The following is a 27,146-nucleotide window of genomic DNA, read 5'->3' on the forward strand; positions in this document are numbered from 1 at the left end:
TGGATCTACTTTTGTGATGCAAGCATATGCGGATGATTCTTTTTTCCTTTCTCGAGATGATCAAAATGATCTCAAATGTATTATGAAAGCCTTAGAAATGTTTGCATTAACAGCTGGGCTCAGTGTAAATCTTAAAAAATCCAAGCTTCTCCGTTTGAATGAAAAGCGATGGCATTCTATATTCTATACTTTGGCGAGGACAAATCCTTGATTCTACTTCAAGGCATTCCGGATACCCTATTGGTTGGAATACTACGCTTCAACAGATGACAGGAAGGGTATTGGACAAGTTGAGGGTGAAATGCGATTACTGGAAGCTCTCCACTTGGCCCTTGCATGTTTGGCTCAGAATTGTGCCATTTATTATCATGGCATACATCTAATTTTTTCTACCTTTGATCATCTGGACCAAATCTGATATTCACAGTTTCATGTCTCTTGCTATGGAGTTCTTATGGAAAAAAAACGCCATAAGAAAGGGATTCGATTGGCCATGAACAGGGTTTGCTCACCAAAATCTCATGGTGGCCTCAGTGTGTTGAACATTCAAAACATGTTTTGGTTCGCAAAATCTCTCTGTTTCAACGCTTTATGTAAGGTCAGCAAACTTGGGCCAAAATGCTAGCTGCTTTGGGAACAAATCCTCGCACCAATGCATTTGGAAATTGGATTATTCATACGGAGGATTGGATTTAGGGTCATTTTCATGGTTCAGTCCCAGTTTATCCTTTCACTACTGGACTACTACAAAACTGGAAGAAAGCTTTAGTTCAATCTAGATGGAATAGCAGAAAAGGACCAGATGCTCGAGCTGAAAATATACATTGGAGCAAGGTATTTGACTTGCCCTTGGCTATGGTAGAGCCTCGTAAAGCTCACTTTCTTGCTGCCAGAGGTATATCTCGAGTTAATGATGTTCCGGATCCTGAGGGCAATGTGAACTTTCCCTCTTGCCCAAAGGACTATGGTCTGGGGCATCATTATCCGCCCCTATGGCATACAATTCAGCAAATGCTACAGCCTCTTCAACCGGTTCCTCTGTTGCAAACAAAAGATAGATTGAGAGATTGGTGCATCTGGCATGGGGATAAGAACTACTCTCTGTATGATATGACCGCCAAACACATGTACTTATTGTTGCAGCCTGAGCCTTGGCTTGAAGTACATGAAAATTCTATTTGGCATTGTACCGAATATCTCACCATATGGAAAAACAGGCTCTTGAAAATATGGAACAGCAAGCTGCCAGTAAAAGAAAGGGTCTTCCTATGGAGATCATTTGATTCATCGGGTGTCATCTTCTCTCCGGCTCAGATTTCCATCTTCAAGCTTTGGAAAAAAGTTATTGATGTTTGGCTCACTTCCTATGCGTTTGAAGCCTCATATGTTCTTTGCTTGGGTTCGATTTTGGCTTCTCTGGACTTTACAAGAATTACGAAATGCTGCAATTTTTGGCTCTTCCACTTTTGTTGTATCAATCCTTGTCTGACAGCCTTGTCACTCAAGGATTGCATAGACCTCAATTAGTTTTGTTTGCAGAATGTTTTGGCTACTGGCTGAACCACTTCCTGAGTTCAGCAACTTTGTACATTTCTTTAATACATTTCTTTTCCACCAAAAAAATTGTGTGTGTGTGTGCACACGCGCATGCGTACTTGCTATTATCAACAGCATAAATTATGAAGATGGAAAATGTTCCCTGGCTTCTTTTGGCTTTAACTAACCTCTAAATTTGATTTCGCTTCTTATGCAAATAGGTGCGAACTGTATGTCTCAGCAGATGGTATGACTGAAAAGTTAGCCTGTGGCTTTCTAAAGCCATTTTTGAACCATCTACGAGCAGTGGAAGAGCAAGTCATGGCAGGTTGTGAGTCTGTAAAGCTTGAACGCCCACAACCTTACCATGGTAGATCTTGGTTTACAAAGGGGACCCTAGAGAGGTACGAAAAGCTTTCATTTTACTGCTTCAGTTTTTTCACAATCCATATTTTGGTCACAGTGTACCATTTGCAGGTTTGTGAGGTTTGTGAGCACGCCAGAAGTCCTCGAACGAGTGAAATTTATTGAGGATGAGTTAGCACAGCTAGAGCAAGTACGAGGTATTCAAGCAAGCAGTCTCCTTCAGGTTGGCCCTTTCATTTATGCTGGAAAAGTATCTCTCAATGAGCATTGTGTATGTGGTTCCAAGTGAATTGAGAAACTGATTTTTTCAGGTAGAGGATTCTAATTCGACTGCTGAACCAGTTTATCAGAGAAATGGTACTTTGGTCAATGCTTGTAGAAGCTTGCGAAGAAGCATGATTTGTTACTCTGCTAATCATGTCTCTGAATCTAAAACCTGAGCAATTACTCATGCACGTAGGATTCTTGATCATATCATCTAGCATGTATAGAGAATGTTTTTGTATGCCTTGCATAATGTCATAACCAGTTGTGGAGTATAAAAGTTGAGCTATTACTAAAGGATAGATGTTCCTTTTCTACGTGACCTACTTATTTGCAACAGTGATGAGTCCTTCATAGACTCGGTTTTCACTTCTATTGAGGTATAGAAATGGCACATAACTCATGCTGACAATAAATCGATGCTGTTTTAAGTTCATCTCCATGTCCCTGCATTCCTGAAGTAGTGTGTTCTGAAAAAAAAATATATCTTATTTTATGCTGATGGCAAGGCTTTTGCAGGACCAATGGGAACATTTGGAATTGCCAAGCTGGTAGGAGCCTAATTAAATCATTAGATAATAGATTTGAGTATCTTTTTGTACTGCAAAGAACTTTGCATGCAGTAGGGATCGTGTTGTTGTCAATTCAAGCATTTGACAATGTTTAGGGGCTTTACTGAAGAAAAAGCCATAATCTTATGCCTGTTTGCTTCTTGCAGGCTCAAAATTATCCACATGATGCGGTTGAGAGTCGCAGAGAGGCATCAAAGTGAGTGCTTTTGGTGGATTTGTCCTCATTTTTTCAGAGAGTTTCGATGGCCATTTTCTTTGGGGTTTGATGCCTTGGAAAAGCTAGTTTATAGCAGTTGCTTGATAAAAAATATAAACTTGTTTACATTTAATTGTTAAAATATCAGGGTGGAGCTCCTTAGGGCTATGGATGTGAGATTACTTGCTCTGAGACAGGAGCAGAGCATGGCCTTTAGTCGTGCTGCTGCGGCTGGCTTTAGTAGGGATAACATGATGGACCTCGTAGCCTTTTCGGAGTACTTTGGAGCAGATCGTCTGCGGTATACTGTTACTTAATGTAGCTCATTAAGGTTATTATCTGCTAAACTTCAGTTGTTTGTATTTTTGGGTCCTTTTAATATATTTTTGTAATTGTATTTTCAGAATGGCATGCTTCAACTTCTTGGTGGTGCTTCAACAAAGAGTTATGGAACCTATGAAGCTCAACCCTCAGGCAGTATCCAATAGTTGTGGTGTGTCTGTAAATCTGAGCGAAGTGAGTATGCTACCAAAACAAGAGGTTTTACCTCAGTCCAATATTAAGTCCACAAAAGGAAGCGAGGCCGACACTCCAAATGGTGCTCATCAAATTAAAGAAGAGAGGAGATACATGATAAATAATGGTGTTTTGTCCATTACAGACGGTAAGTCAGGTTTTGATGGCATACAGAGCAGAGAAGCAGTTGGTTCTGATGATCGGAAAAGATTGTTACTCCCTAAAAACATTTGTGAAGAGCTATTTGCTGATCAGGATAGAATTGACTCAGCCTTGCCCATGCAGAGAGAGAACTCTGTTAATAATTATCAGAGAGTCCATAGTACATGTAGAAATCCTTCCAAAGTTTCAAAAGCACTCTCCACCAGTGAACCAATTTCATTGAGTCACTTGCCACTGGAAGGTGGCAGCACATTTGACTCTGAAGGGCCAGTCAATGGCCAAGAGCTATCCTTAAACCGTGCTCCAGCTTTGGTGCTGCCAAATAATCGGATGAGAAGTAGCATAAAACCTGTAGATGGGACTGTTGAAGAACAAACTGATGATAGTCTTTCCACAGTACCATCTGCAATTTCAGCATCAGCCAGGAGGCTTAGTGTACAGGATGCCATCAGTTTGTTTGAAAACAAGCAAAGAAAGGAGTCTGTTGAAGTACCAAGGAAACAGCACACTGGAAAACACGAAAGCGGCAGAGCATCTTTGGAAGCCACAAATGCATTGTCATCCGCTTGCATAGGTACAAGAAGGTGGAGTATAGAAACCAGTAATGCAGTAGGCAAGTTTCTTCAGGAAAATTTGCCATCAAGTAAGCAAGGGGCTCCCACAATACGCTCCAAAGCTGTGAGAAGTGATGTGAACGTTTTGTTACCAAAACAAGAAGAGGATGGAGTTGGTCTGCAATCAAAGGTTTTCCTCCAGAAAGGTTCAAATGTAGCTTTATGCCAACCTTCCCTGGATGAAATGTCTGTCAAAGAATCCAATAACGAGAAGCAAGTTTCAGGGGATAATGCATTGGAGTATGAATCTCAAGGTCCAGTCCAGTTCAAGCGTGGGGGAAGCATAGCTCAAGGGACACTTTCAGAGATGCTAGTAGAGCAAGGCTCTTTGAAAGCAGAGTCAAACATGACCATAAGGCCTACTAATTTCTTAAATATCGAGACTGATGGTACTAGTCTCACTGAGATTGGAGATAAGGTACCTGAAAAGGTGGGTGTACGTAAAATTTCTTGGGAACCAATGGCCATGCAAGATAGCTCAGTCATGCATGCTTCCTCTAAAGGGAGCAACGCAGGCTTGGAAGTATTACCATCTTGTGATAGACAACAAGAAGGTGGTGTAAGTGAACAAAACGGTAAGAACTCAGCAGCAACAGTTTTTGTTGTCTCAGAACTGGCTACCATGCAAAGCAGCGCTAGAAAGTCGTTTGAAAGAATTAGGGCTGGCTCATTGCAATTGGATGTGCAAAATCTTGTACAAATGCATTCCAATGAAACACAAGGCGATGCTGACAAATTAGAAAGGAAGAAAGGCAGGTTTTATGAGCAGTACACAAAGCTCAGAGATGCCAAGCTGAAGGACGAGAATGACTTTAAGAAAGCTGAGAGAGAAGCCAAGCTGAGGTTGATGGAGGAGACATTATTATTAAGAAAGGCTGAGTTAGATGCTCAAATAATGAAACTATCAATGAGGAACCATCAGCAAACCCGTGCTATCAAGCTTCACGCTCGGAAGGCTGACCTTCAGGCACTGCAAAGAGCAAAGGTAGTGATGTTTGCTCCTTATTCTTTTCCCCTTTGCATGTATAAACTGATAAGTGGTGTTGATTCGGTCATTTACAGGAGGATGCTGTTGATGAAAGAAATAAAGAGATTAGGAGCTTCTCAAAAGGCCGAGCAAGGTCACCACCACTCACATCGTCTTCAGGAAAGGAAGAGGTTTCAACTTCCAAGTCCCAAGGTGGGAGAAAATCTTCTGTAGCTTCACAGAAAGGAGCAACCCCACCTCGGAGCTCAATGAGAGGAAGCTCTCTTTCACCCAAGTTAACACCTCGGAGTGTAACAGGCTTGACCATGAAACCTCGAAAATTTGTTGCTTCTGGTGTGAATGATAATCCCCTTGCAAAGTCAGTTCCCTCTTTTGCCAATCTGAGAAAAGAAAATACAAAGCCTCTTGCTGGATGCCCCTTAGGCAACAATAGCTTACAGGCCAAAGATGGGGGTGCTGGACGCTTTTGTGCACCAAGTGAAGCTCAGCCTCTTGAGACCAATGAAAATATACCGGTTTGTACGTCTGTCTGTGGACCTGCAAAGGAGGACAAAGTTCTTTCTCTTGTTTGTAGGAGCCGCTGTGATTTAAAGAGGATATCAACATCAAGTGATGAAGGTGCCTCGGCTCCCCTTGTATTGCAGAGAGAGGTGGGATCTGAGCCTGGAGCTCTCAGCACTTTGACATGTGATGATTCAAGCCAGGAGATTCAGCAGATAGCCAACGGAGGGGAGACACCTGAACAAAAGCTTGGGCATCTTACTATCCAACAGACGCCATCGCCTCTTGTTGGATCTCTCGGCTCTTATGAAGGGAGATCTCTATACGCTATATCCTTGGAACCTGAAAGGACAGATGGTTCTAACATGTTTCTTGTGGACACCGATCCAAAGGATGCTTTTGGAGAACAGAGTATGGAAACTGATACCGGTGAATCTGACCTTCTCATAGATTCAGGACCACCAAGTGTTTTAGTGATGCGAACAGTTACTATAGCTGCAGCTTTAATGGAGGAAACTGCCGTGATAGATGCTAAAACTGCTTATCGGACTACATCCTTCCCTACTGACATGGAGTCTGCCCAGCAGTTTGCCGCTGGGGGCCTGTTAGGGAGACGCGAAGTAGACTCTAATCCCCATTCGGTTTCTGGACAAAACCTTGAAAGCCTGTATGTGGCTGATGCCTCTACATGTCGAGCCGTTTCCTTGCCTCATGAGCATCATTTACCTAGGTTTTCACATGGTCCTGCTTCTCCACCCAATTCACAGGTAGAAGTACAAATCGACACAGCATCTGGTCACTTCAGCTCTTCATTGGCTAGTGGTGTTGAGTCGCCAGTCCTGAGTCCTGCCTATTGGAATTCCTTACAAATGCAGTATCCCCCTGGACCCCAAAAGCTTGCAACGGCTCTATCAAACAAAGAGTCTGCCAAGGGTTTCAAAAAACTTCTGAAGTTTGGGCGAAAGAACCGTGCTCCTGATGCTGCTACTGCTGATTGGGCTTCAAGTTATGCCACATCAGAAGGTGACGATGAGTCGGAAGACCAAAAGTACTCAATTGACGAGCGTAATGCCAAAGGAAAACTAGATGAATGCAAAGCAGTTAACATAAAAGGGGATCAGTACATTACTGCAGACAAGACATTAGCAGGTACTCCTGGAACCATTTAGGTTGAGGTACAAAATAATGATTTAATGCGGTTTTCTTGGTGGAACCTTAACATTGATCAAATCTTGCCAGCTCAATCTATGAGAAGTTCAATTCCAACTCCTCCTGCCAATTTCAAAATTCGAGATGACCAGTTGATAGGAGGAACAATGCTCAAAGGTAAACTTCAATGATCTGATGTTGAAACCTCTTTATTCCTCTTGCTTATGTTAAGATCTGTTGATTTTGCAGCACCCAAATCTTTCTTTTCGTTCTCCTCTTTCCGTAGCAGAGGGACTGAAGGGCGAGTGTGAAGATAGAGAACTGTGGCAACCGTGGCAATCCACACGGGACAGTCTCTCACCCTTCCCCAGCCCACAGAAAAGAGTTGCTCAATTTTTCTAGATGATAGATACCTTAACGTTTCTGAGCTAGGACAAAGGAGATAGCATTGAGGGGATGCGTTCCTCTTCTCTGATCATCTTCAATTGGCCATGCTAGCTGAATAACTGGGTATGGCAGATTGAGTGAGTCAGATGTAGTCTCCTTTTTGGGCTGCAAAACGGTCACATGTAATTTGAGTTGCTCTTCTAGGAGCTCTATCAGCTCAGCCTTTGTATCTTATGTGTACTAATAAGGAAAATTCTCTGATTTTTGCTTATTGTGTCACTTGTACTTCTTTCCAGGTTTGGTTGAAGCATGTCATCATTTTTTCATAGATCGTAAAGTTTGCAAGTTCGAGGCAGGGTAAAGCACATACAAAGAGTAGACCTCCTGCGAGATTTGAATCGTCTACGGTCATCATCTCATTTGACTTAGGGTAGTAAGCTAGCCTATCAACTGAACTTTGGTAGTGTCTATACTAATGTAGTGGGAATAATGTGTCGTGCTCTCTATTGTGGGTGCTCCTCAGTGCAATGTGTGTGAAATCTCACCCCAACAGAATGAAAACACTATGGACAATGAACAATATAGCAAACAAGCAACTCAACAGTAGAACCCGAACAACATGGGACTCGAATAACTCAGATGAACCAGTACAGACTATGGCATGGCAGCACTCTACTCCAAGCCCAGAACTCACGGGTACAATTGGGTGTCGAGGCTCAAGATGTGCAGGGAGGCTGCATTGTGATGTAGACGACACGACGCTAGACTCAAGACTCATAAACCACCTAGAACAGTACATCCAAACTCAAGCAAGTGTGAGCATATATACAACCCAAAAGGGCAACCAACGGATAACTCAAATATCTCAGACTGTCAAGCTGCACCTATCCCCAAATTGTGGGGGAGAAGAACTAGGCACGGTGTCCTCTAAAACACCAATATTGCCATGTGTCAAGTCCACCAAGTGTGAACCCACAACCAACGACCAACTGTTATTGTCTTGTCTTTCCGTGTAGAGTGACACTGTAGCTCAGCTACAAGTTGCCCGCCACAAGACCACTCACCGTCCCGGAGAGAAGTGGAGTGAAAGATTTGCAAAAAGCTCCATTGGTATGTACACTGGAGGGTGAAGACGCCCAGCTCTACCGGTGGTCGGATGATGGAGGTGGAGGTGGGTAGTACATTGGAGGGTGAAGACGCCCAGGAGCTGCTAGCTACTGGTGGTCGGATGATGGATGTGGAGGTGGGTAGAATGGTGGGTAAGGAGAGGGAGGCCAGGTGTATGGCGGAGGGTAGTGGCCGTATGTATGACGAGGATACATTGGATAGGGAGCACCAGCCCCATGAGCAACAGATTGGGTAAGGTGAGAAGTGGTAGAAAACCGGGAAAGCCGTTGTAAAAGGAAGGATGATGGGACAAGGGAGGTTGGGAGAGTGAGGCCACGGAGGGTCCTCCAAACTGTGAAAAAGCAGATATCGGGTGTCGAGACTCCATAGTAGGTGGTGGTGGTTTTGCTCCCTACGAATCCCCCAAATGAGCTTTCGAAGCATCCGCTTGGAGTGCCATAGCAGCAACGTTAGTAGAACTTGGAGCTATAGTTGTTAAGTTGTTTGTGAAATGGCTATTGATTGAGATTGGGCGCAGAAAGGACACATTGGACTGACCACAGGGGAAAGTTTTTGAACTTCAGCCATATCATTTTCTTCTCCTAGCTGCATTTGTAAAGTGCGGACTATGTGTTTGAGATCCTGCACTTGGCAAGTGAAAATTCTAATGCGATCTTGAGCTTGAGCAACTAACAAATCTCTATCCCTCGATCTTTGAAGGTGGCTTTGTACTTCCCTTTGCATACTGTCATATACTGCGCAATGCAAGCCGTTAGTATCCTGCAAAGGCTATCATTTTGTAAGCTGATTGTTAAGGGTTCTAGAGTCAAGTGCTAATCTTACTAGCTTGACTCTTCAACCCTAAACTATTCATGTTCTCGATCCACTCTCATATCCCCTCTTCTTCTCTTGCTCTGGTAGGCGCTGATTCTAGCTTTTGTATGGGATCTCTCCATCACTCCTTGTGTGGTTCGCATTGAATTTGATCACTTTTGATGTGGTTTCCTTTGAGGTAGTCAATTGTATTTGGTTGTTCCTACCGCCTTTTGTTTTACTTTTCCCACTTCTCTCTCAACTCTTACTAACGTTGTGCAACCTTGTGCTTGCACTATCCAAATCAATGTTCGTTAGAGCTACTCACAGGGTACTAGGTCTCTCTTTGCTCTTCACCTTAGAGCAACTCTTTGCTCTCTCTTAGTCATTCGTTTGCTAGCTCTACTGCAGGTCGACATAGCAGAAAGTGCCCAATCTCCCCTCACCTCTCTCCCTCTGATTTTACAATTCCCATCGATACCCCCATCGCTGACTCTTGGAGAATTGGCACGACAACAATACAGCTATCAAATTCCTGATCTCGAACTGCAGGCCAGCGCCACAGCCAAATCCCTCTTGTGCGGGTATGCTCTATGGTCATTGTGGAAATGAATCTTATGTATCTCAATGTCTCTCGATGTTGCAGTTTCGGATGTAAATGTATGCTTTTGTAGGCAGTTTAAGAGCTTGAATAAAGGCTTTGATGTCAGGGCCGCAACTTCAACAAATGTGAGCATGGCCACTTCCGTGGCCACCTCTACCTTTACTCCACCTATTGTTAGTGTTGCAGCACCCAATCACACGCCCGAGTTGTGTTGGTAGTACCACCTACTCCTACTCCTAGTGCACGGGCACCTAGCTTTGGCAAGGTGACCCATTGGTCAACTTTTCGCCCTAGGCCGACAGACTTCTAGATGCAGATTGAAAGGTAATTCAGACTATTCTAGATGCAACCATCTCTTTGCAGGATACTAACGGCCTGCATTGCGCAATATGTGACAGTATGCCAAGGGAAATACAAAGCCACCGTCAAAGATCAATGGATAGAGACGTGTTAGTTGCTCAAGCTCAACAACTATTTTCAAACCTAGAGAGCAAAGAGAGACCTAGTACCCTGTGAGTAGCTCTAACGAACAGTAATTTGGATAGTGCAAGCACAAGGTTGCACAGCGTTAGTAAGAGTTGAGAGAGAAGAGAGAAAAGTCAAACAAAAGGCAATGAAGCGAGCAGAGTTAAGTGGTGGGAACAACCAAATACAATTGACCACCTCAAAGCGAACCACATCAAAAGTGATCAAATTCAATACGAACACAGAAGGAGTGATGGAGAGATCCCATACAAATGCTAGAACCAGTGCCTACCAGAGCAGGAGAAGGAGAGGGGATATGAGAGTAGATCGAGAACATGAATAGTTTAGGGTTAAAGAGTCAAGCTAGTAAGATTAGCACTTGACTCTAGAACCCTTGACAGTCAGCTTACAAAATGATAGCCTTTGATTCGAGACCCAATGACGAGGGATAAAGGAACACTTGCTAGTGTGGATAATTGTACGGCTCCTTGGGATAGAATCTCTTGCACTCGGTAAGGGCCTTGCCAAGCAGGAATGAGCTTTTTGGACTTCCTTTGGTAGCGAGCCTAATAGAGTAGCACTAATGATCCAAGCTTGAATTTCGGTTGGCGAAGTTGACGATCATGCCAAGCCTTACGACGAAGCTATTCCGTTTGGAGTGCATTGGAGGCTAACAATCTACTCTCTTCCAACTGGGAGAGACGAGAGATGTAGGCAGAGCTCATACCCCAATCAATACGAAGATTGCCTACTCGAGGGGGGGCTCAATTGAATTCAAAAGGAGCTATGGCTTCCAAAGTGAAGGCTAGTTGGAAAGGGGTGTGAGTGGTTGCCGCTTTGAAGGAACTGCGGTATGCCCAGAGGGTGTCGTGGATAGTTGGAGCCCATGAAGCTGGATGAATATGGCATGATTTTCGTAGAAGGTTAATAAGCTCAAGATTTGCGATGAAAAATCTTGTAGTTGGCCAGCAAAATTGAGATCAACTCATTAACAAAAGTGACTGCCCCGATCACTGGTGATCTCCAGGGGACATCCAAACCTGCACAATAAATTTTCGTATAAAAACTTTGCCACAGTATTGCTAATGCAATCAGTTGTTGCCAAAACCTTTGTCCACTTGGTACCGTGATGTGTAGCCACAAGCAGATACTTTCGATTACCTGGTTGAGATGGGAGGGAGATTGGACCCACAAAGTCTAACCCCCATCTCTCGAATGAGATGGTAACCATGCCATCGAGACTTGCAGAGGACGGTTGGACTGCTTACTTGGATTCGGTTCACAACGTTGACAAACATCACAAACTTTGACATAAGCAATTCCATCCCTGAATACATAAGGCCACCATAGACCATTCTGTAGAATTTTATGGGCGGTGATGTGACCAGGGTAATGGCCACCAGTGGGACCATTGTGGGCATCCTCAAGAATATGCTCAACTTCATGGGGAGAGAGACACCGCCTCAGAATACTATCCGGACCTGACATGTAGAGCTGGCCTCCAATGAGAGTGAATGGTCGAGACTTCAATAGCAACCTTCTCTTCTACAAGGGAGATGCATTCTCTGGGGACATGCCAGTGGATAACAAATGCAAGACATCGCCGTACCGTTCCGGAGTTGTTTCCACCTTAAAGAGATTGCTATCTGGAAAGTCGTCCGCAGTCCCTGTAGCTTCTTCTCCTATTTCAATGCGAGAGAGGTGGTCAGCCATGACGTGATGCTTGCCGAGATGGAGGACCACCTCGAAATCAAACTTCCGAAATAGAAGTAACCACCTCCACACTCGACCTGCAACTTGTGGCTTATTAAGAAAATAGCACAGGGTGTTTTCTAATAAATAGTGACGAAATTTTTGTAGAGCATACACAAAAGCCATATCTTCCCTTTTTGTCGTGCTATAGGCAACTTCATGATGGCTACTATCTTTTTGGGTGAGGCGCTAAACCTTTAGCAGACACCACATGGCCTAAAAGTGTACCTTCAGTGACCAAAAAATGGCATTTGTTCGGATTGTGCTTCAGACATGTCTCCCTGCACCTGAGGAAGACGATAGAGAGCTGAGCGAAGCATAGAACGGGGAACGGGAACGAGAGGGTCCGGAACGAGATGGGAACAGGGAGGAGGAGGGGGGGCCGGAACAGGAATGGGGCTGGAACGGTCCACCTAAAGTAAGGATTGAATTACCTCCATTTAGCTTAGTCCCAAATAAACTCCTAAACAACCCCAAATCTTCCCCCTAACCTGCCCTCAAATTGCACCAAGTATGTTCCCCGAACAGCCCTAAATCTGCCCCCAAAAGCTGACTTTTTTTTTCCCCCAAATGCCTACTTTTGCCCGTTCCGCCCCGCGTTTCACCATTCCGCCTCATGTTTCGCCCATTCCGGAACACCGTTCCGGTTACACCATGTTCCGGAACGGCGTTTCGTTCCCATCTCCGTTTCGGGAACGGGACTCGTCCGGAACACCGTTTCGGAACGTTTGGGCTGTGTTCCCCCCGTTCCCTGTTACAGTGGAGCGAAGTGCTCCTCTAGACTCTCCACTGGGGTTGAACATTGAGCACCCGCGAAGGTTGAAAAATTGTCCATGAATATTCGAAGATGATCCATGAGCAAAGGACAAAAGATGACATATACTGTGCAATTGAAAGACGGTGGAGCATTTTTCAGCCCAATAGACATTCTGGTGTAAATGAAAATACCCCAAGGAGTCACAAAAGTCGTTTTAAGTTGATCACCCGGATGGATGCCTAATTGATTGTAGCCACTGAACCCATCCATGAAATTGTAAAGTACGTGTCTTGCCACATCTTCGAGCACACGCTCAGTGAAGGGTGTGGGGAAACCATCTGGGATAGTTACCTTGTTCAAAGCGCGGTAGTCGATGCACACAGATTTTATTGGATTGCTTCTTAGGCGTATGACCATGGGTGATAGCCACTCAAAGTGCTCCACTGGAACAATGATTCCAGCTTCTTGCATTATTTTCTAGCTTTTTCTTGACAGTTTCTGTTTATTTAGGGTTGAGCTTGTAAGCTCGGCATTTGGCTGGTTTAGCCCCTTCAACCAGATGGATAGTATGGACACCCAATTCTTGTGGGATTCCTTCCAAATCTTTGTAAGACCAAGCAAAAACATCTTTAAAGGAGTGCATAAAAGAGACTACTTGATCGAGTAGCGTGGGATGATCCCATAACAAGGAGGCTAAGAGGATGTGTTGAGGGTCGTTAGGGTGTCCAGGATGACTTCTTTGACTGGGACATGAGGTATATCTGGTGAGGGTGCATCAGAAGATGAAGATTGAGCCACCTCTTGTAGCTTTGAGACATCATGGGCTGGTGTCTGATCAATGTGAAAATCAACATACTCTTCTTGTAACCATCCAGGTGGAAGCTCCTCGAAGGGTAAGTCCTCATACACAACAAAGTGCTTTTGCGTGGAGGGGGAGCCGGCGGACACAGAGGAGGCTAAGGGGAGGGGTGACACATTGGTGAACCCTTGCAAAGGAGATTTCTTCCCCCTTCTATGATGTGTTATAGGTTCACCAAGGCCGATGGCTTCCATCACGGAAGCAACAAAAGTATGATCCTCAGTGATTGTCACACTTGCTTCTGGATGATGTGGCTCGCTAGTCTCAACTAGAAGAGCAGGGGAAGAGGATCCTCTGGAAAGGGTTGAATAGAGACCACATAGCATGGCAGCAATGTGGTAGCCTCCAACCATTGCAGTAGATCTTCGTCGGACCCGTGAGGTTGGGTAGGCTACTCCAAGTCGGGGTTGGGGGTTGGACTCCATTGACAAAGAACTATGATAAACTACTGGTGGATCCATACCTCCTTCGAGTTGAATTGGTTTCATTGGGGAGCAAGGAGTATGTATCCACATGGCATCGTTTCGCCAATCATGAAGTGATTTAGTGTGCTGCAGCCATGGTCGACCAATGAGCAAAGGAAATCCTCCCTCAACCTTGGGGAGACAAACCACAACAAAATCCAAGCTAAAGGTGAATTCTTCTACCTGCAGAGGCACCTTGTCCACTATGCCCATTGGGTAGACTGTTCTTTGGTCAGCCAATGTAAGTGTGAAGGAAACAGGGCAGGTAGGCTGCAGACCTAAAGCCAACATAGTGAACTCCGGCATCTGATTGATGCCAGATCCTCCATCGACTATGACACTGGAGAATTGGTGCCCAAGAATAGATACAGTGAGACGAGGATTCCTATAATTGGTGAGGGGAGCGGCGGGATAGAAAATCATGTAGGGCTCTAAGGGTTGTACAGGGAGGTGCCCGCCACTAGGCCCTGCACCCAGGTACAAAGATTGAATGATTGTAAGGGTGTCACTTCTTAGACTTGCATCGAGCTTTAGCATGTCATAAAGGGAAACTTGTTGAAAGGTGTTCTTCACGATAGTCTCTGATGTAGGCTTCTCACTTTTTGGGCAAGGCGTGTTCCGGGACTTTGATCTGCTGCAAGTCAGCTACCGCTTCCAAGACTTTTTCCTTGTCATGAGTTCTGCAAAAGTCTCATGTGGTTGTAGCACTACGTTGGCCAACCCATCTAGAACCTGCTCTTCGAAGTCCCTTGGTCTGAAAGCTTCACAGAATTGCTTTCGTAATGTGGCCCAAGTCGTAAAATGGTTCTTAGCAAACCGACTATACCATTTATTAGCTAAGCCATCCAACGTTGACGGGAAGAGCACAAGGTAGGCGTCTTCTCTGTTGAGCCCACGACCTTGCAGAGAGAGACAAATCGCCTAGCATGGTCGTCTGCATCCTCTGTGGAGAGTCCTTTGAAAGTCAGAAACTTTATGTTCACCTTAGTCAGGACGCTTGTGAGCTCCTCCATGACTGCATGTTCAGGAGCTTGTTGCAAGAGCTTGCTTTAACACAGTGGGCGAGAACTGTACTGGGGAAGGTGACTTGGGAGGTGAAGAACTGGAGGGAGTGGAGGTAGCCATGTAGGAAGGTAGGGGTAATAGGACTGGTGGACCTCTACTCGGCACAAAGGATTAGCGCTTTCGATGGTAGTACTTCAAAGGACTCAGTGATGGACTTTGTCGATCTTTGGACTGCCTCGTATGTGTCATGCAGTAATCGGAAACCCACCCGATCTTTGAGCTTTGGGCACTAAGACTTTTGACTTAGCTGGTCCAGACTCCACTGAACCAGTGTGAGTGTAATGGAAATGGCCTATGAACTTTGAAAGTAGCGAAATTAGGAAATTAGGTGAAGCACTTTTGAGACATTACTTTGTGAGCATAGCGGGTGAACTTGATTGATGGTAGCAACATAAACATGGTACTTAGTTAACTTGGCATGAACAATACTTTTGCAAGAGAGAGAGTTTAGAGAACATGACAATAGTTGAGGACCGGATTCATACGGAGTCGGTCCCCCCTCCAATAGGCATTTGTATTATAGTTTCTCCCATCAAGAGAGACTTGGTACAATACAATCTTTGTGTTCCTTGTGACCTAGGTGGTGCAATGAAGATGGAAAGCTTCATGCATCACAAGCATAACATAAAATTTGTAGAAAGCATTAACTATCCCAAGCCTCACTCCTAAGGCCTCAAACACCTTCGAAGGTGGAGAGAGCTAGGGGGGAATGAGGATAGGGAAGAGGAAGAAGAAACAGTCCATAGGAGAAAGAAATAATTCCTCACTTATCATCACTCTTCTTGCTAGCATACATAATAGCATAGTAATGAAGATGGAGAAGATGGCAAGCTTAAGCATTGAAGTATGGCTCTTGGTTGGATTTGCATTCCATAGCCAAGAGTGTTGAAGTAGGCTCTCACTTTTCACAAGCTTGGAGAAGGAGGTGGTGTTCCTCAACTTTCACCAAGTGAGAATGCTTCCAAATGAGTGTGTGTGTGTGTGTGTGTGGTGTATATCCCCCTAGCACCCTCCCTCCTTGCTTTGGGCGAGTGGTAGCTTTTCCACATGCTTCCATCTAATTGGACCCCTCTCCCCCTAGCCAATCACATGCAGCATGCAGTCAAGTACATGGGTAGTCTTTTTATAAGTGTCCTCCTTACCCCTTAGAGAGAGAGAGCTTGAAAATATCTAGATATTTGTTGGATGGAAGTAGAAGCTCATTGGACCCCTCTTTAGCCCAACCAATAGCATTCAAGCACACCATGTGGTTAAACTTAGTGAGAGTCTGACATGTGTCCCATGTGTCCTTTTAGAAAAGGGGTGCCCCTTGGGTGAGTGGAAGGTTAGGTCAAAGATTCCCTTAACTTTGGGACTTTTATGCATAGGAAGCTTCTCAAGAAACTTCCTCATTAAGTGTGTAGGGTCTCTTTTTGACTCAAGCATCTTACCCCCCATGCATAGGAAGCTTCTCAAACAACTTCCTCATTAAGTGTGTAGGGTCTCTTTTGACTCAAGAACCTTACCCCCAATGCATAGGAAGCTTCTCGAGCACCTTCCTCATTAAGTATGACAAGTACCTCAAGTACCTTAGTCATCAAGCATGACAAGCACCTTAGGTGGAGTTCCCACCTCAAGCTCAGCCCTAGCTTGCCTAAGGTCAAAGGCAAGTTTAGGTCGGGTTCCCACCTCAAGCACAGCCCTAGCTTGCATAAGGTCAAAGACAAGTTTAGGTTGGGTTTTCACCTCAAGCTCATTGCTTAAGATCAAAGGACTTTTAACACTAACCATTGGAGGTCTTTAATGAAGCTAACCCTAAGGTCTTTTAATCTCCATTAGATGCACATTGCTCTTTGATAGACTACCTCCTTATTGAGATGTAACCATCTCTCCTCTTGGTTCCCTGCTAAGGTAAGTTTAGAAGCACTTATTGCACATTTCTCTTTGACAGACCATCTCATTTTGGACCCCTATTGAGATGCAACCATCTCTCCTTTTGGTCCCGTGTTGAGATAGGTTTAGAAGCACATGTCTCTATTCCAACTCTTGTTCCCCTTTATTCTCCCACATTAAATGATCAGTTTAATATGAGAAAATCATTTGGTAAAGTTAGATATCATATTTTATGACAATGAGTGGCGAGGATGAGTGACTAGACCAGGACCAGTGAGCTAGACCGGAGGAAGAGAGACTAGACCAAGACGAGTGACTAGACTAGGACGAGTGACTAGACCAAGACGAGTGACAAGACCAAGCTGGTCCAAGACTAAGTTGAACAGACCAAGCTGGACTTCTCTATTCAAGACTAGCAGATCGACACAGGCAAGAGCTTAAACGAGCTAGCTCCTCGACCTGTAGGCACAACGGAGTGAAACTTTAGTTGAGGTCCCACCGGGCGTGCCAAAAATAAGAGCACCTGTAGCGGGAATAATGTGGCATGCTCTCTACTGTGGGTGCTCCTCAGTGCAATGTGCGCGAAATCTCATTCAACAGAATGAAAACACTGTAGACAATGAACAATATAGCAAACAAGCGACTCAACAGTAGAACTTGAACAGCATGGGACTTGACTAACTGATCAGTACAGACTCTGGCATGGCAACACACTTTGCTCCAAGCCGAGAACTCATGGGTACAATGGGGTGTCGAGGCTCAAGATGTGCAGGGAGGGTGCAGTGTGTGATGTAGACGACACAATGCTAGACTCAAGACTCATAAACCACCTAGAACATTATATCCAAACTCAAGCAAATGTGAGCATATATACAACCCAAAAGGGCAACCAACAGATAACTCAAATATCTCAGATTGTCCAGTTGCACCTATCCCCAAACTATGGCGGAGAAGAACTGGCCACGGTGTCCTCTAAAACACCAATCTTGCCACGCGTCAAGTCCACCAAGTGTGAACCCACGACCAGCGACCAACTGTAATTGTCTTGTCTTCCGGTGTAGAGTGACACTGCAATGTAGGTACAACTAAGTGTTGAGATTTCTTCGACAATCGGCACCCTTCGTTTAGTAAGTGCATCTTGAGCTGTAAATTCCTTTCACGTGTTCTTTTAGCTCTATGAACTTGTTCTATGCACTTGATAACATGGAGGGCAACTTGTGTTAAACAATGGCAACATGTACTATTGCTACACTAAAGCAACCTGCTTAAACTACTCGTTTGCTCTACTAAACCAACGGGATAGTACACTTGATGCAACCAATGCTCCCAGTTTGAACAAACTCATTGAGCATACAAAATTAAATTTTGATCACAAACATTAAAACATACAACACCTTTTTATTATGGGTTACCCAAGAGGAAAAGCATGATACATCACCATGGAAGGTATAAAACTTAAAATGAATCAAAGTAAACCTCAAAATAAAGGATGGAGAGGTCGTCCAAGTCAAAAGTGAAGTGAGTATGTCCCAACAATTTTTTTTGTTTATTTGTTTTGATAGGAATATGTGGAGATACCTTTGTTTCAAGGGATGTCTAAGTAAAGCTAATTGTTTTAGTTTGAATAGGAAGCAAGACGGGACATGATGACAGGTGTCATGCAATGGGTGCGTCACAGGTGGCACAGGAGGGTGTGGACAGAAGGGCAAGAACAGGTTGAACTCTCGCGACCAATAGGTCAATAGGCGAAGCAACGAGGCCATCGCAGATTAGGCTGAACCAAGGAAGCCGGAGTGGTTTGACAACCGAACCAAGGGAGTGAGGAAGGAGCCTACAAGGCAAGTCTCCAATGAGGCAGGTCGATTGGCGGCATGGAACGGAATACACAATGATAAGGGAAAGGAAAATCGGGACATGACGGGTCAAACAACAGTGGTCTCGTCTTCCCAACCTAAAGGTGGGGTGTAATACAAATAAATGGAAGGAAAATTATCGAAACACCCCTCGAATTTGTGAAAATTTCCAACATGTCCCTAAAATTTCTGAAATTCCCAAAACACCCTTGTATTAGTTTTGGTTGGATTGTTCAAGATTTTTTTAAGTTTATTCGTTTTTCGCAATCGATCTCCAAAGTCTGGATAACCAACTCAAATTCTAGTTTTATCATCTTGCATTGATAGACAATCAGCAGTCTTCTTATGAAAAGCTACAATTTTTCTATCTTACTTTTGGAAATTCTGGGAAAGTTGAAGGGCGTTTTGGGAATTTATGACAAAATATCGAGTATGCGTCACAGTCTTGTCGCGCAGCAAACCAACAGCAGGCAGACGGTTAGCACGTGGACGAAGGGGATGGAGGCGGTGGCGCATATCCTGCGATGCAAGGCAAGGCCGACACGGCGTTGTGCAGGAGACAGCAAGGGCAAGAGCGGACGGGACAGAGGTATAGACTTTGCTTTTTGGTGATTAGCTTACATTTAAAATGACCTTGGTCCAAAATCTCAACTCGTTTGAATACTTGTATGAAAGATAGGTATAGACTTGACCCTTTGAGGATGCATGAACTTTTACAAAATCTAACCTTAGGAGGCCATTTTTCATAAATGGGAATAACTTTTCAGGATTAGTGGCAAAAATATGGTTTCTACAAATAGAGACATTTGTTCAAAAATCTTCATATTTGATTATTTTGTGGTTTCTAATCCAGTCATGCTCTGATATTAATGTGGCCTTTTACTTGGTTCGTCCGATTAATATTAATTTGAAGGCTATAGGAGCCACAATTAATCTTTTTTTGTAAAGTTATCTTTTAAGCCTTGTCTTTAAAGTGCTTGTTTGTTTGTTCCAAGTCTACTGCCAAAAAAATGAGTGTCATTTATAGCAAAGCATTAAAACAAAGATATTTCTTACATTCATGAACCTCCAACTCCATTTGGAATAAATCTTTTATCTACACAAAATCATTAAAAAAATAACCTCTGTATAGATTTTGATTTGTATGAAAATTTCGAAATCTCTCTTTATGAAAATGCTTGGCAATTCCAATGGCACCTATTTTGAAGGCTCGCCTTTTAATTTTATGATATGTCATTGATTTCAAATCATCCAATCCAATAATTTAGTAGCTTCTATTAGCACCTATTACGTAATGGTCACCTAACCCATTATAAGGAATCTCCACCGGATTCCTTCTCTCCCTCTAATGAGTAAAGAATCACGCTTCCTTTCTCTCTCTACTCTCTCTCCTCTGCTTCCCTCTCTGCACGAGCTGGAGCTCCCGCTCAGTGCCGCCTGCCTCTCCATCTTGCAGTGCTCTATGTCTGCAGCTGCCATCCTCAAGGTTATCTTGCTTAATGGGCCGCTCCCCCCACCCCCACCTTCTCCTCCTCCACGCACCCCTGTCCGATGAACCCCTTTCTCTCTCTCTCTCTCTCTCTCTCTCTCTCTCTCTCTCTCTCTCAGGGCTTGCGAATGAGTAGATATGGTGCTGGATATGGCACGATTGTCCCTTTGCGCCATAGCTCAGCCTGCATATCCCCAGCTGCAATAGCTCAAATCAATTGCATCCGCACTGGCTCAGATGACAGAGAGGAGTAGATGCATCATATATCCCCCCCTCTTCTTTCATGCGAACAGGGTGGCCCTACAGCTGCAAGCCCTAGCACAAGAGATGCGCTCCCAGCCTATGATGTGCCTCCTCCCCTGTGCATAGGTGGCGCGCGCGCGCGCGCACACACACACACACAGGTCTCCACAAACATTCCCCCAACCGTGTTCTCCATGTGCTTGGCCGCCTCGTCCACCCCTACTGCCCTCGTCAGACGCGATGCAGACAGGGAGAGACCTCCCCCTGCGCCAGAGAGAGAGAGAGAGAGAGAGAGAGCTCTTCCTAGTACCTACACCTCCTGCTACTCTGCAACCCTGCCCCCAACACACCTACTGTGACTGCGCTCTCTCTTTGTGTTACACCATTGCCCCTAACCACATTTCGGTGACGAATGCCAGTAGCAGAGAGAAACCCAGGGTCACATGCACGTGCATTACCACCTCCCTCTCTGCAGAGTCCCCTCCCCCCCTTCCTCTCCTGTTGCCGTCTTCCCCTACACCATCCCTCCCTACTCATGCATGCGTCCAGCCTGCGCACACACAGAAAGGCTTGTTGTCGTGCACTCAACGGAGGGGGAGAGAGAGAGAGAGAGAGAGAGCATTCCTTTGCATACGAGTCCATCTTCCCCCTTCGCTCCCAACTTGCCCCGTCCATTGATACAGCCGGTTAAATTCCGCAGTACCACAGATCTAATTCATATGCTCATAACCACATTCTCCCCAGTCCCTCCAACCCGACTTGCAGACGCAATGAGAGAGAGAGAGAGAGAGAGAGAGAGAGAGAGAGCTCATAGAAGCAAGACCTGGCAGTTGCACACAGAAAAATCTGTCTCTCTTCTCGAATCGTGACGCATGGCATCTTCCACAAATGAGAGGGATATTTTTCACAAATTAGAGAGATATTTTGGTAATTTTCCCAAGAAAATACGCCTTGCCACGATGCCAACCATAGGGTATTTTGCGAGATTTTTGAAATTCGACGGATATTTTGGGAATTTCCACAAATTAGAGGGGTATTTTATAAGTTTTTTTTTTCCCCTTACTTTTTCCTCCTCAGGCCCAAGTCCAGGATCTTTGTTGATTCCCCTTAGTGATTAATGATACATTTTCCACTTTGGGTCTAACATTGCTTTCATTAATTAATTAAGAGCCGAGATTCCCTCCACCCCAACAGGCTAATGCACTCCGATCTAAGCTAGAAGCCATGCACACGCCGCATTCCCCATCTTGCCATCGCTCTGTGCCCATCGGCTTGCAGCCTGCGCGATGCGCGTTGTTGCTCCCTTCCCGGGACACCCATCCCTTCCCTCAGTCTGCTCGTCATGCTGCATTGGATGTCTCCCTAGCAGCGCCACAGCTTGGCCTCATCAGGAGGCGCCACAGCTTGCCCTACCCACAGGAGACGCTCCATTCGATGTCTCCCCAGCAGCGCCACAGCTTGGCCTACCCACAGGAGCCGCGAGAGAGACAAACAGAGAGAGAGAGAGAGAGAGCAGCCCTTCGCCACAGCATTGCCTACGCACAGGAGCCGCAAGAGATAGGGAGACAGACTGTTCTGCGCCTCTCTCCCTCTTTCTAGCTCACCTGCACCCGCGCGACTGCGTCACCGCCTTCAGAGCAAACAAGATAGTCGCCTTGGATAAAAACTTCTCTCTCTCTCTTTCTCTCTCCACCACGTGCCCCCCACCCCTCTTTTCCCTCAAAGCCTCAAGAGCATCTACTAAGATTCCCTTTAATTCACCCAGAAAAAGTCCTTTTGGGGACCTACTACTACTACTACTACTGGGTCTATCTTCGTAAAACGCATTAATTTCCAAGCCAGATTCTTCAAAATCTCTGAGAATCTAGCAATTGTTAAGGCGAAGTCCCCCTTTTGCACCTTTGCACCTACGCCTGCCTCCTCTGCACATGCGTGCACGTGTCCCAAGGTCCCCTTTGCACCTCTGCGCATATCTCCCATCGCCCCCTCTGGAGCACTGTGGGTGCTGGTTCACCTTGTTATAGCAGGTCAGACACACCACGATGATGAACACCCCTCGTTTCTTCTCTCCTGCATCACTGGCTCTGACCTCATGCCTCGTCGATTCATCTCTGGCCAGGCGAGGGCAGCCCCCTTCACTCGCACGAACTGCGGCAGGGCAAAGCAGTGTTCCTGTCGGTGTGTTCGCTCTCTGCCATGCAAGGCCATCAGGTCCGCCGCTCTGTGTTGCCTCGTAGCATGCAAAATATGCAAAGCCACAGTTATTGCATGCTAGTCATCTGCATCCTCTGAGGCGCCCAATGCTTGGCGGTCGAGACAGATGAGAGAGAGAGAGATATATCTACACATGCGCGGTCAGATTTTTCTAAGCCTTACCTTTTGCCTACCACTCCGCTCTTCCACTCACTTTTACAAAATGGGATCTTTCCAGATACCCCTTAAAACACCCCAAAACCAAAATTGGCCGCGCCTACTAGATACATTAACTACTGGGTCTAACATTGCTTTCATTAATTAATTAAGAGCCGAGATTACCTCCACCCCAAAAGGCTAATGCACTGCGATCTAAGTTGGAGGCCATGCACACGTCGCATTCCCCATCATGCCATTGCTCTGTGCCCATTGGCTTGCAGCCTGCGCGATGCGCGCTGTTGCTCCCTTCCCGGGACACCCATCCCTTCCCTCAGTCTTCTCGTCGTGCTGCATTGGATGTCTCCCCAGCAGCGCCACAGCTTGACCTCAGCAGGAGGCGCCACAACTTGTACAATTCTAAACTCATTTGTTTAAAGAGAATCAAGCAACATGCTATTGGAAAAGCAAAGGGAAATAAATCAAAAGATGAAGGAAAGTGGGTGGGTTGGGTGGGGGGGAGACGAAAGGGAGCTCCGACACGCCGGTTGAGCAAGGCAGTGCCATGACGGATCCCAGGTGGCAGAACTAAGGGGAGATAATCCTAGTGCATTTTTTTCTTTATATGCATCACTTCGTGTATGCGACAGGCCTCGCGGTGCATCAACCTGGCTCAAGCTAGTGATCGACCGGGATTTTGGGTGGAATTGAGTCGAATCTTCATTCGAGTGAAGATTCGACCTAATAAAGTGGAGTATAGCTAGTATGGTATTGTGTTTGTTGTTTTGGCAAAAGGTAGCATCTTTCGCAAAACACCTACTATTGTGAAGGCTATCAAAGTATTCCATTGTTCTAGAAGAAAATTAACATTGCTTCATCTTGGACCTACGGTGTCTAAATTATTATAGCTTTTTGTAACATGAGCTTTCCACCAAGTGATGGATACCTGATTTTATAGTAAGAACTAAATCATTTGTGGCATTTGTTGGGGTTTAGGCCAAGTGGCCGGACGCTCACATCGATTACTAACCCATCTAACCTTACTCATTGCCACAATAGAATAAGGAGCAGTGAGGCATTCTCATGCTCACTTTGCGCTCCACCCAAACTTTGTGCTCCTATTCCTCCCCCTGCCTTGCATGCGTGCGCACTACACAAATGGTATCAGAGCTTCCATTTCTCTAGCACTCGAGTATTCAACATGTTCTAACACTTTTGATACTCATACCAAGAAAGTGATTTGCATCTCCCAAGTCCTTCATAGCAAACTGTGTGCTAATTGACTTCTTCAAGATGGCAATCTCGTCTTTAGAGTTCGAGGCAACATGTTATTGACATAAAGTATCAAGATGATAAGTGAACCATCGTTCAACTTCTAGGTATACAAGCAATGATCTTCTTGGCTTCGTAGCATGTACTTGTCAAATTTCTGGTACCATTGTCTTGAGCCTTGCTTTAGGCCATTCAATGCATTATGTAGTCTACACACCAATTATGCCCTTGTAAGCTTTTCGGGTTTAACTTCAAAATATATGGTTGTTTCATGTAGACGTCTTCTTCTAGATCCTCGTGAAGAAAATACGTCTTCACGTCCATCTAAACAAGTTATATGTTCTCAGTGGCTACTAGTCCAAGCACAAGATGCAATGTGGTCATCTTCACTACTAGAGAAAAAATATCATCAAAGTCCACACCTTTTTTCTTCTTGAAAACCAATCTAGTCTTATCCTTAAGCTCAAGATCTTCTGCTATGTATTTCTTCTTGGCTCTAGTGATCGACAAGCATGCGTATCCAAGCTAGAGCTTGCATGTAAATCCCATAGAAAATTTTGTATGGTCTGCAAAGCTCCAGAATGTATCTTGCTAGTGTCAATCACTGTATGACTGACAATCCCTGCTGCAAATGCTCTCACTGCAGTTTCTAGGTTGGCTCTAGTGATCGACGAGCATGCGTATCCAAGCTACAGCTTGCATGTAAATCCCATAGAAAATTTTGTATGGTCTGCAAAGCTCCAGAATGCATCTTGCTAGTGTCAATCACTATATGACTGACAATCCCTGCTGCAAATGCTCTCACTGCAGTTTCTAGGTTGGGCCTCGACACTAGTAGGTCGCACATGAGACGCCCGAACGTTGATAAAATTTGCACAAACCTGGCTGTCCTAGCCTCCTGTGCTCTATTTGTAGGCATTGCATCATCAAGACTACTCATCGCGTATGGATGTGTCATCTCCAACATTGAAATGGCTACGTCTCTCTCAACCACATGTGGAACCATGTATCCTGGCATCAACTCATCAACCTCTAGCATGAGCATACCAAAGAGCTCCATGTCCATTATCTCTTCTCTATCTGTGTCTCTAGGGAGCAGACCTGCTCTACCTCTACCTGAACAAACTTTGACAACACCTGATGTGTCTCACAAGAGCACTGTCGCTCTACCTCTGTCTCTACAAAGTCTACTGGCGTGTCTTGTGTAGCTAAATTCTCTGTCTCTTGAGCATGATGGAGCTCACTCATGAAAGAGACACGTCTCGTCTCTCTCTCAATGCATGTAAGCAACAAAACCGAGACTATGTCATTTCGTACCTTAGATACATGCATATGATATACCAAGCCACTACAGGCTTCCCTGGCAATCACTAATGATCCGCAATGCATCTTGAAAGAATTCTCTCTAAGCAGTGTCTGGCACCCACAAACTGCTAACTACTGAGATCAAGCTTTGTCTTAGCTAAGGAACATAGTGCACATGTTGTAGAATATAGGATGCACCAGTGGGCAATGACAAGAAAACATCTCTTGCACTTGCGATATCAAACGTTGAACCATCGGCGAAGTGCACACAACCAAAGCTCCCACTAGAGAATGTGCTCAACCACTCACGATGTGGGGTGATGTGGAAAACTACATCCTCATTTAGCAACCAACAGGGAGAATTGTCACTTCTCAAAGACATGTAAGCAAGAGGAATGTTAAAGGCAAACATGACATCATCATCACTGGCATATGAAGCCACCACTCTAGTTTGTCCAAACATCATCTGCATCACACATAGACCTCCATTGCTGCCTCATACACCTGAAACAACGGCGCCTAATATGCCTTGTGTGACCACAATGCGAAAATCGCATATATTGACAACTATGAGACCGTCGTCTCTCACGAGTCATCACTGTAGACGTTGAACTATCACACGTCTGCTATATGGCTGTCAAGAAACTATGGTGAGAAATCGCGCAAGAAAATTGGAAGAGTCTCCCCTGTAACCTGAGCAAAACCGCATTAAAAACGCATCCAATCATCTTGTAAGATCCACAAAACCATCATGCCGACCAATATGCACTGACGAAAATCAAATAACAAGCTCAAAGCAACCAAGTCCAAAAGGAGCATCAAGCCCACACACAAGGGTATCCAAAGTGTACGTAGAGATTGTGCGTGTGTGTGTGTGTGTGTGTGTGAGCACACCTTTACACACACCTTAAACAAAATAAAAATTTCTTAATTTTAACTTTTTGTCAAAGTACTCATCTGCATGTGAATGCTCACAACCTTTAGGTTTGCTTTTGAGCTGCTCAATTCAACGCTTGTGAGTCCTGATCGATGCAACCCATGAGCTCCTCCTGATGCTCATGGTACTTGTGTGTGTGTGTGTGTGTGTGTGTGTGTGTGTGTGTGTGTGTGTGTGTGTGTGTGTGTGTGTGTGTGTGTGCGTGCGTGCGTGCGCGTGCGTGCGCGCACCGCACCACACAATGGAAAAACTTCTTCTACTATTCAATGATGTTTATTGTTATGGATAAGGGATATGCAAGAGGGAAATGCATTTCCCTCTTGCACATATTTCATTTTTAGATTCTTCAATGCTAAAAAATGAATACACATTGGTCGGCCGGCACGAATGACCATAGCTCCTAATGAGCACTTGAGTAATAAATATACATATCCTTTATCCATAACATTTACTTGTTGCCAAGCAGATTCAAATTCTATTTTCAATTTAGTTGTGCCCAAAATGCCTGCAACTCCCTGATTGCTTGCGACTCTGCAAAGTTTTTACACAACTCTTTCCTCCCTTGGAAGCTCCAATGCTCACAAGTCCCACAACCCGATTTTGGCAGGGCTTCAAAAGAGGAACCTTATCCCCTTCTTGTTGCTCGATCCCCCTCTTGGCTGCTCGATTTTCCTCACTATTGGTGTCGA

General features: G+C 44.9%; 2 protein-coding genes across 6 annotated transcripts in view; both read left to right on the forward strand.

The window, feature by feature from the left end:
• The window catches only part of LOC147443345 (uncharacterized), a 53,727-nt gene extending 46,210 nt beyond the window's left edge, over positions 1–7,517 (forward strand). Inside the window, exons 3-12 of one of the 2 annotated variants that reach the window (XM_086529226.1) lie at positions 1,758–1,940; positions 2,014–2,125; positions 2,214–2,259; positions 2,686–2,717; positions 2,885–2,934; positions 3,083–3,235; positions 3,339–5,211; positions 5,289–6,864; positions 6,955–7,041; positions 7,114–7,517. In XM_086529226.1, the coding sequence (XP_086385352.1) occupies positions 1,758–1,940; positions 2,014–2,125; positions 2,214–2,259; positions 2,686–2,717; positions 2,885–2,934; positions 3,083–3,235; positions 3,339–5,211; positions 5,289–6,864; positions 6,955–7,041; positions 7,114–7,175 (4,174 nt within the window). In that variant the 3' untranslated portion in view covers positions 7,176–7,517. Of the gene's footprint in view, positions 1–1,757; positions 1,941–2,013; positions 2,126–2,213; positions 2,260–2,685; positions 2,718–2,884; positions 2,935–3,082; positions 3,266–3,338; positions 5,212–5,288; positions 6,865–6,954; positions 7,042–7,113 lie in introns of those variants that run through there. The other variant, XM_086529227.1, reaches the window with a different exon arrangement.
• A 1,912-nt stretch (positions 7,518–9,429) lies between these two features.
• Positions 9,430–23,707, forward strand: LOC147443346 (uncharacterized). 4 transcript variants are annotated; one of them, XM_086529846.1, is made up of 8 exons: positions 9,479–9,502; positions 9,583–9,755; positions 19,306–19,451; positions 21,763–22,030; positions 22,437–22,621; positions 22,714–22,805; positions 23,228–23,446; positions 23,594–23,707. In XM_086529846.1, exons 1-8 carry the CDS (start codon positions 9,479–9,481, stop codon positions 23,705–23,707), a joined length of 1,221 nt encoding a protein of 406 aa, XP_086385972.1. The 4 variants fall into 4 exon arrangements, 1 of the variants encoding a protein (XP_086385972.1); XR_015190319.1 differs by lacking the exons at positions 19,306–19,451; positions 21,763–22,030; positions 22,437–22,621; ... (1 more) ...; positions 23,228–23,446; positions 23,594–23,707 and adding an exon at positions 18,629–19,120 and having other exon boundaries at positions 9,430–9,755; XR_015190320.1 differs by lacking the exons at positions 19,306–19,451; positions 21,763–22,030; positions 22,437–22,621; ... (1 more) ...; positions 23,228–23,446; positions 23,594–23,707 and adding an exon at positions 18,638–19,120 and having other exon boundaries at positions 9,430–9,755.
• The last annotated feature ends 3,439 nt before the right edge of the window (positions 23,708–27,146 follow it).

Source organism: Adiantum capillus-veneris, chromosome 14, assembly GCF_014529385.1.
Source record: "Adiantum capillus-veneris isolate H3 chromosome 14, ASM1452938v2, whole genome shotgun sequence".
In the NCBI taxonomy this organism is placed as follows: domain Eukaryota; kingdom Viridiplantae; phylum Streptophyta; class Polypodiopsida; order Polypodiales; family Pteridaceae; genus Adiantum; species Adiantum capillus-veneris.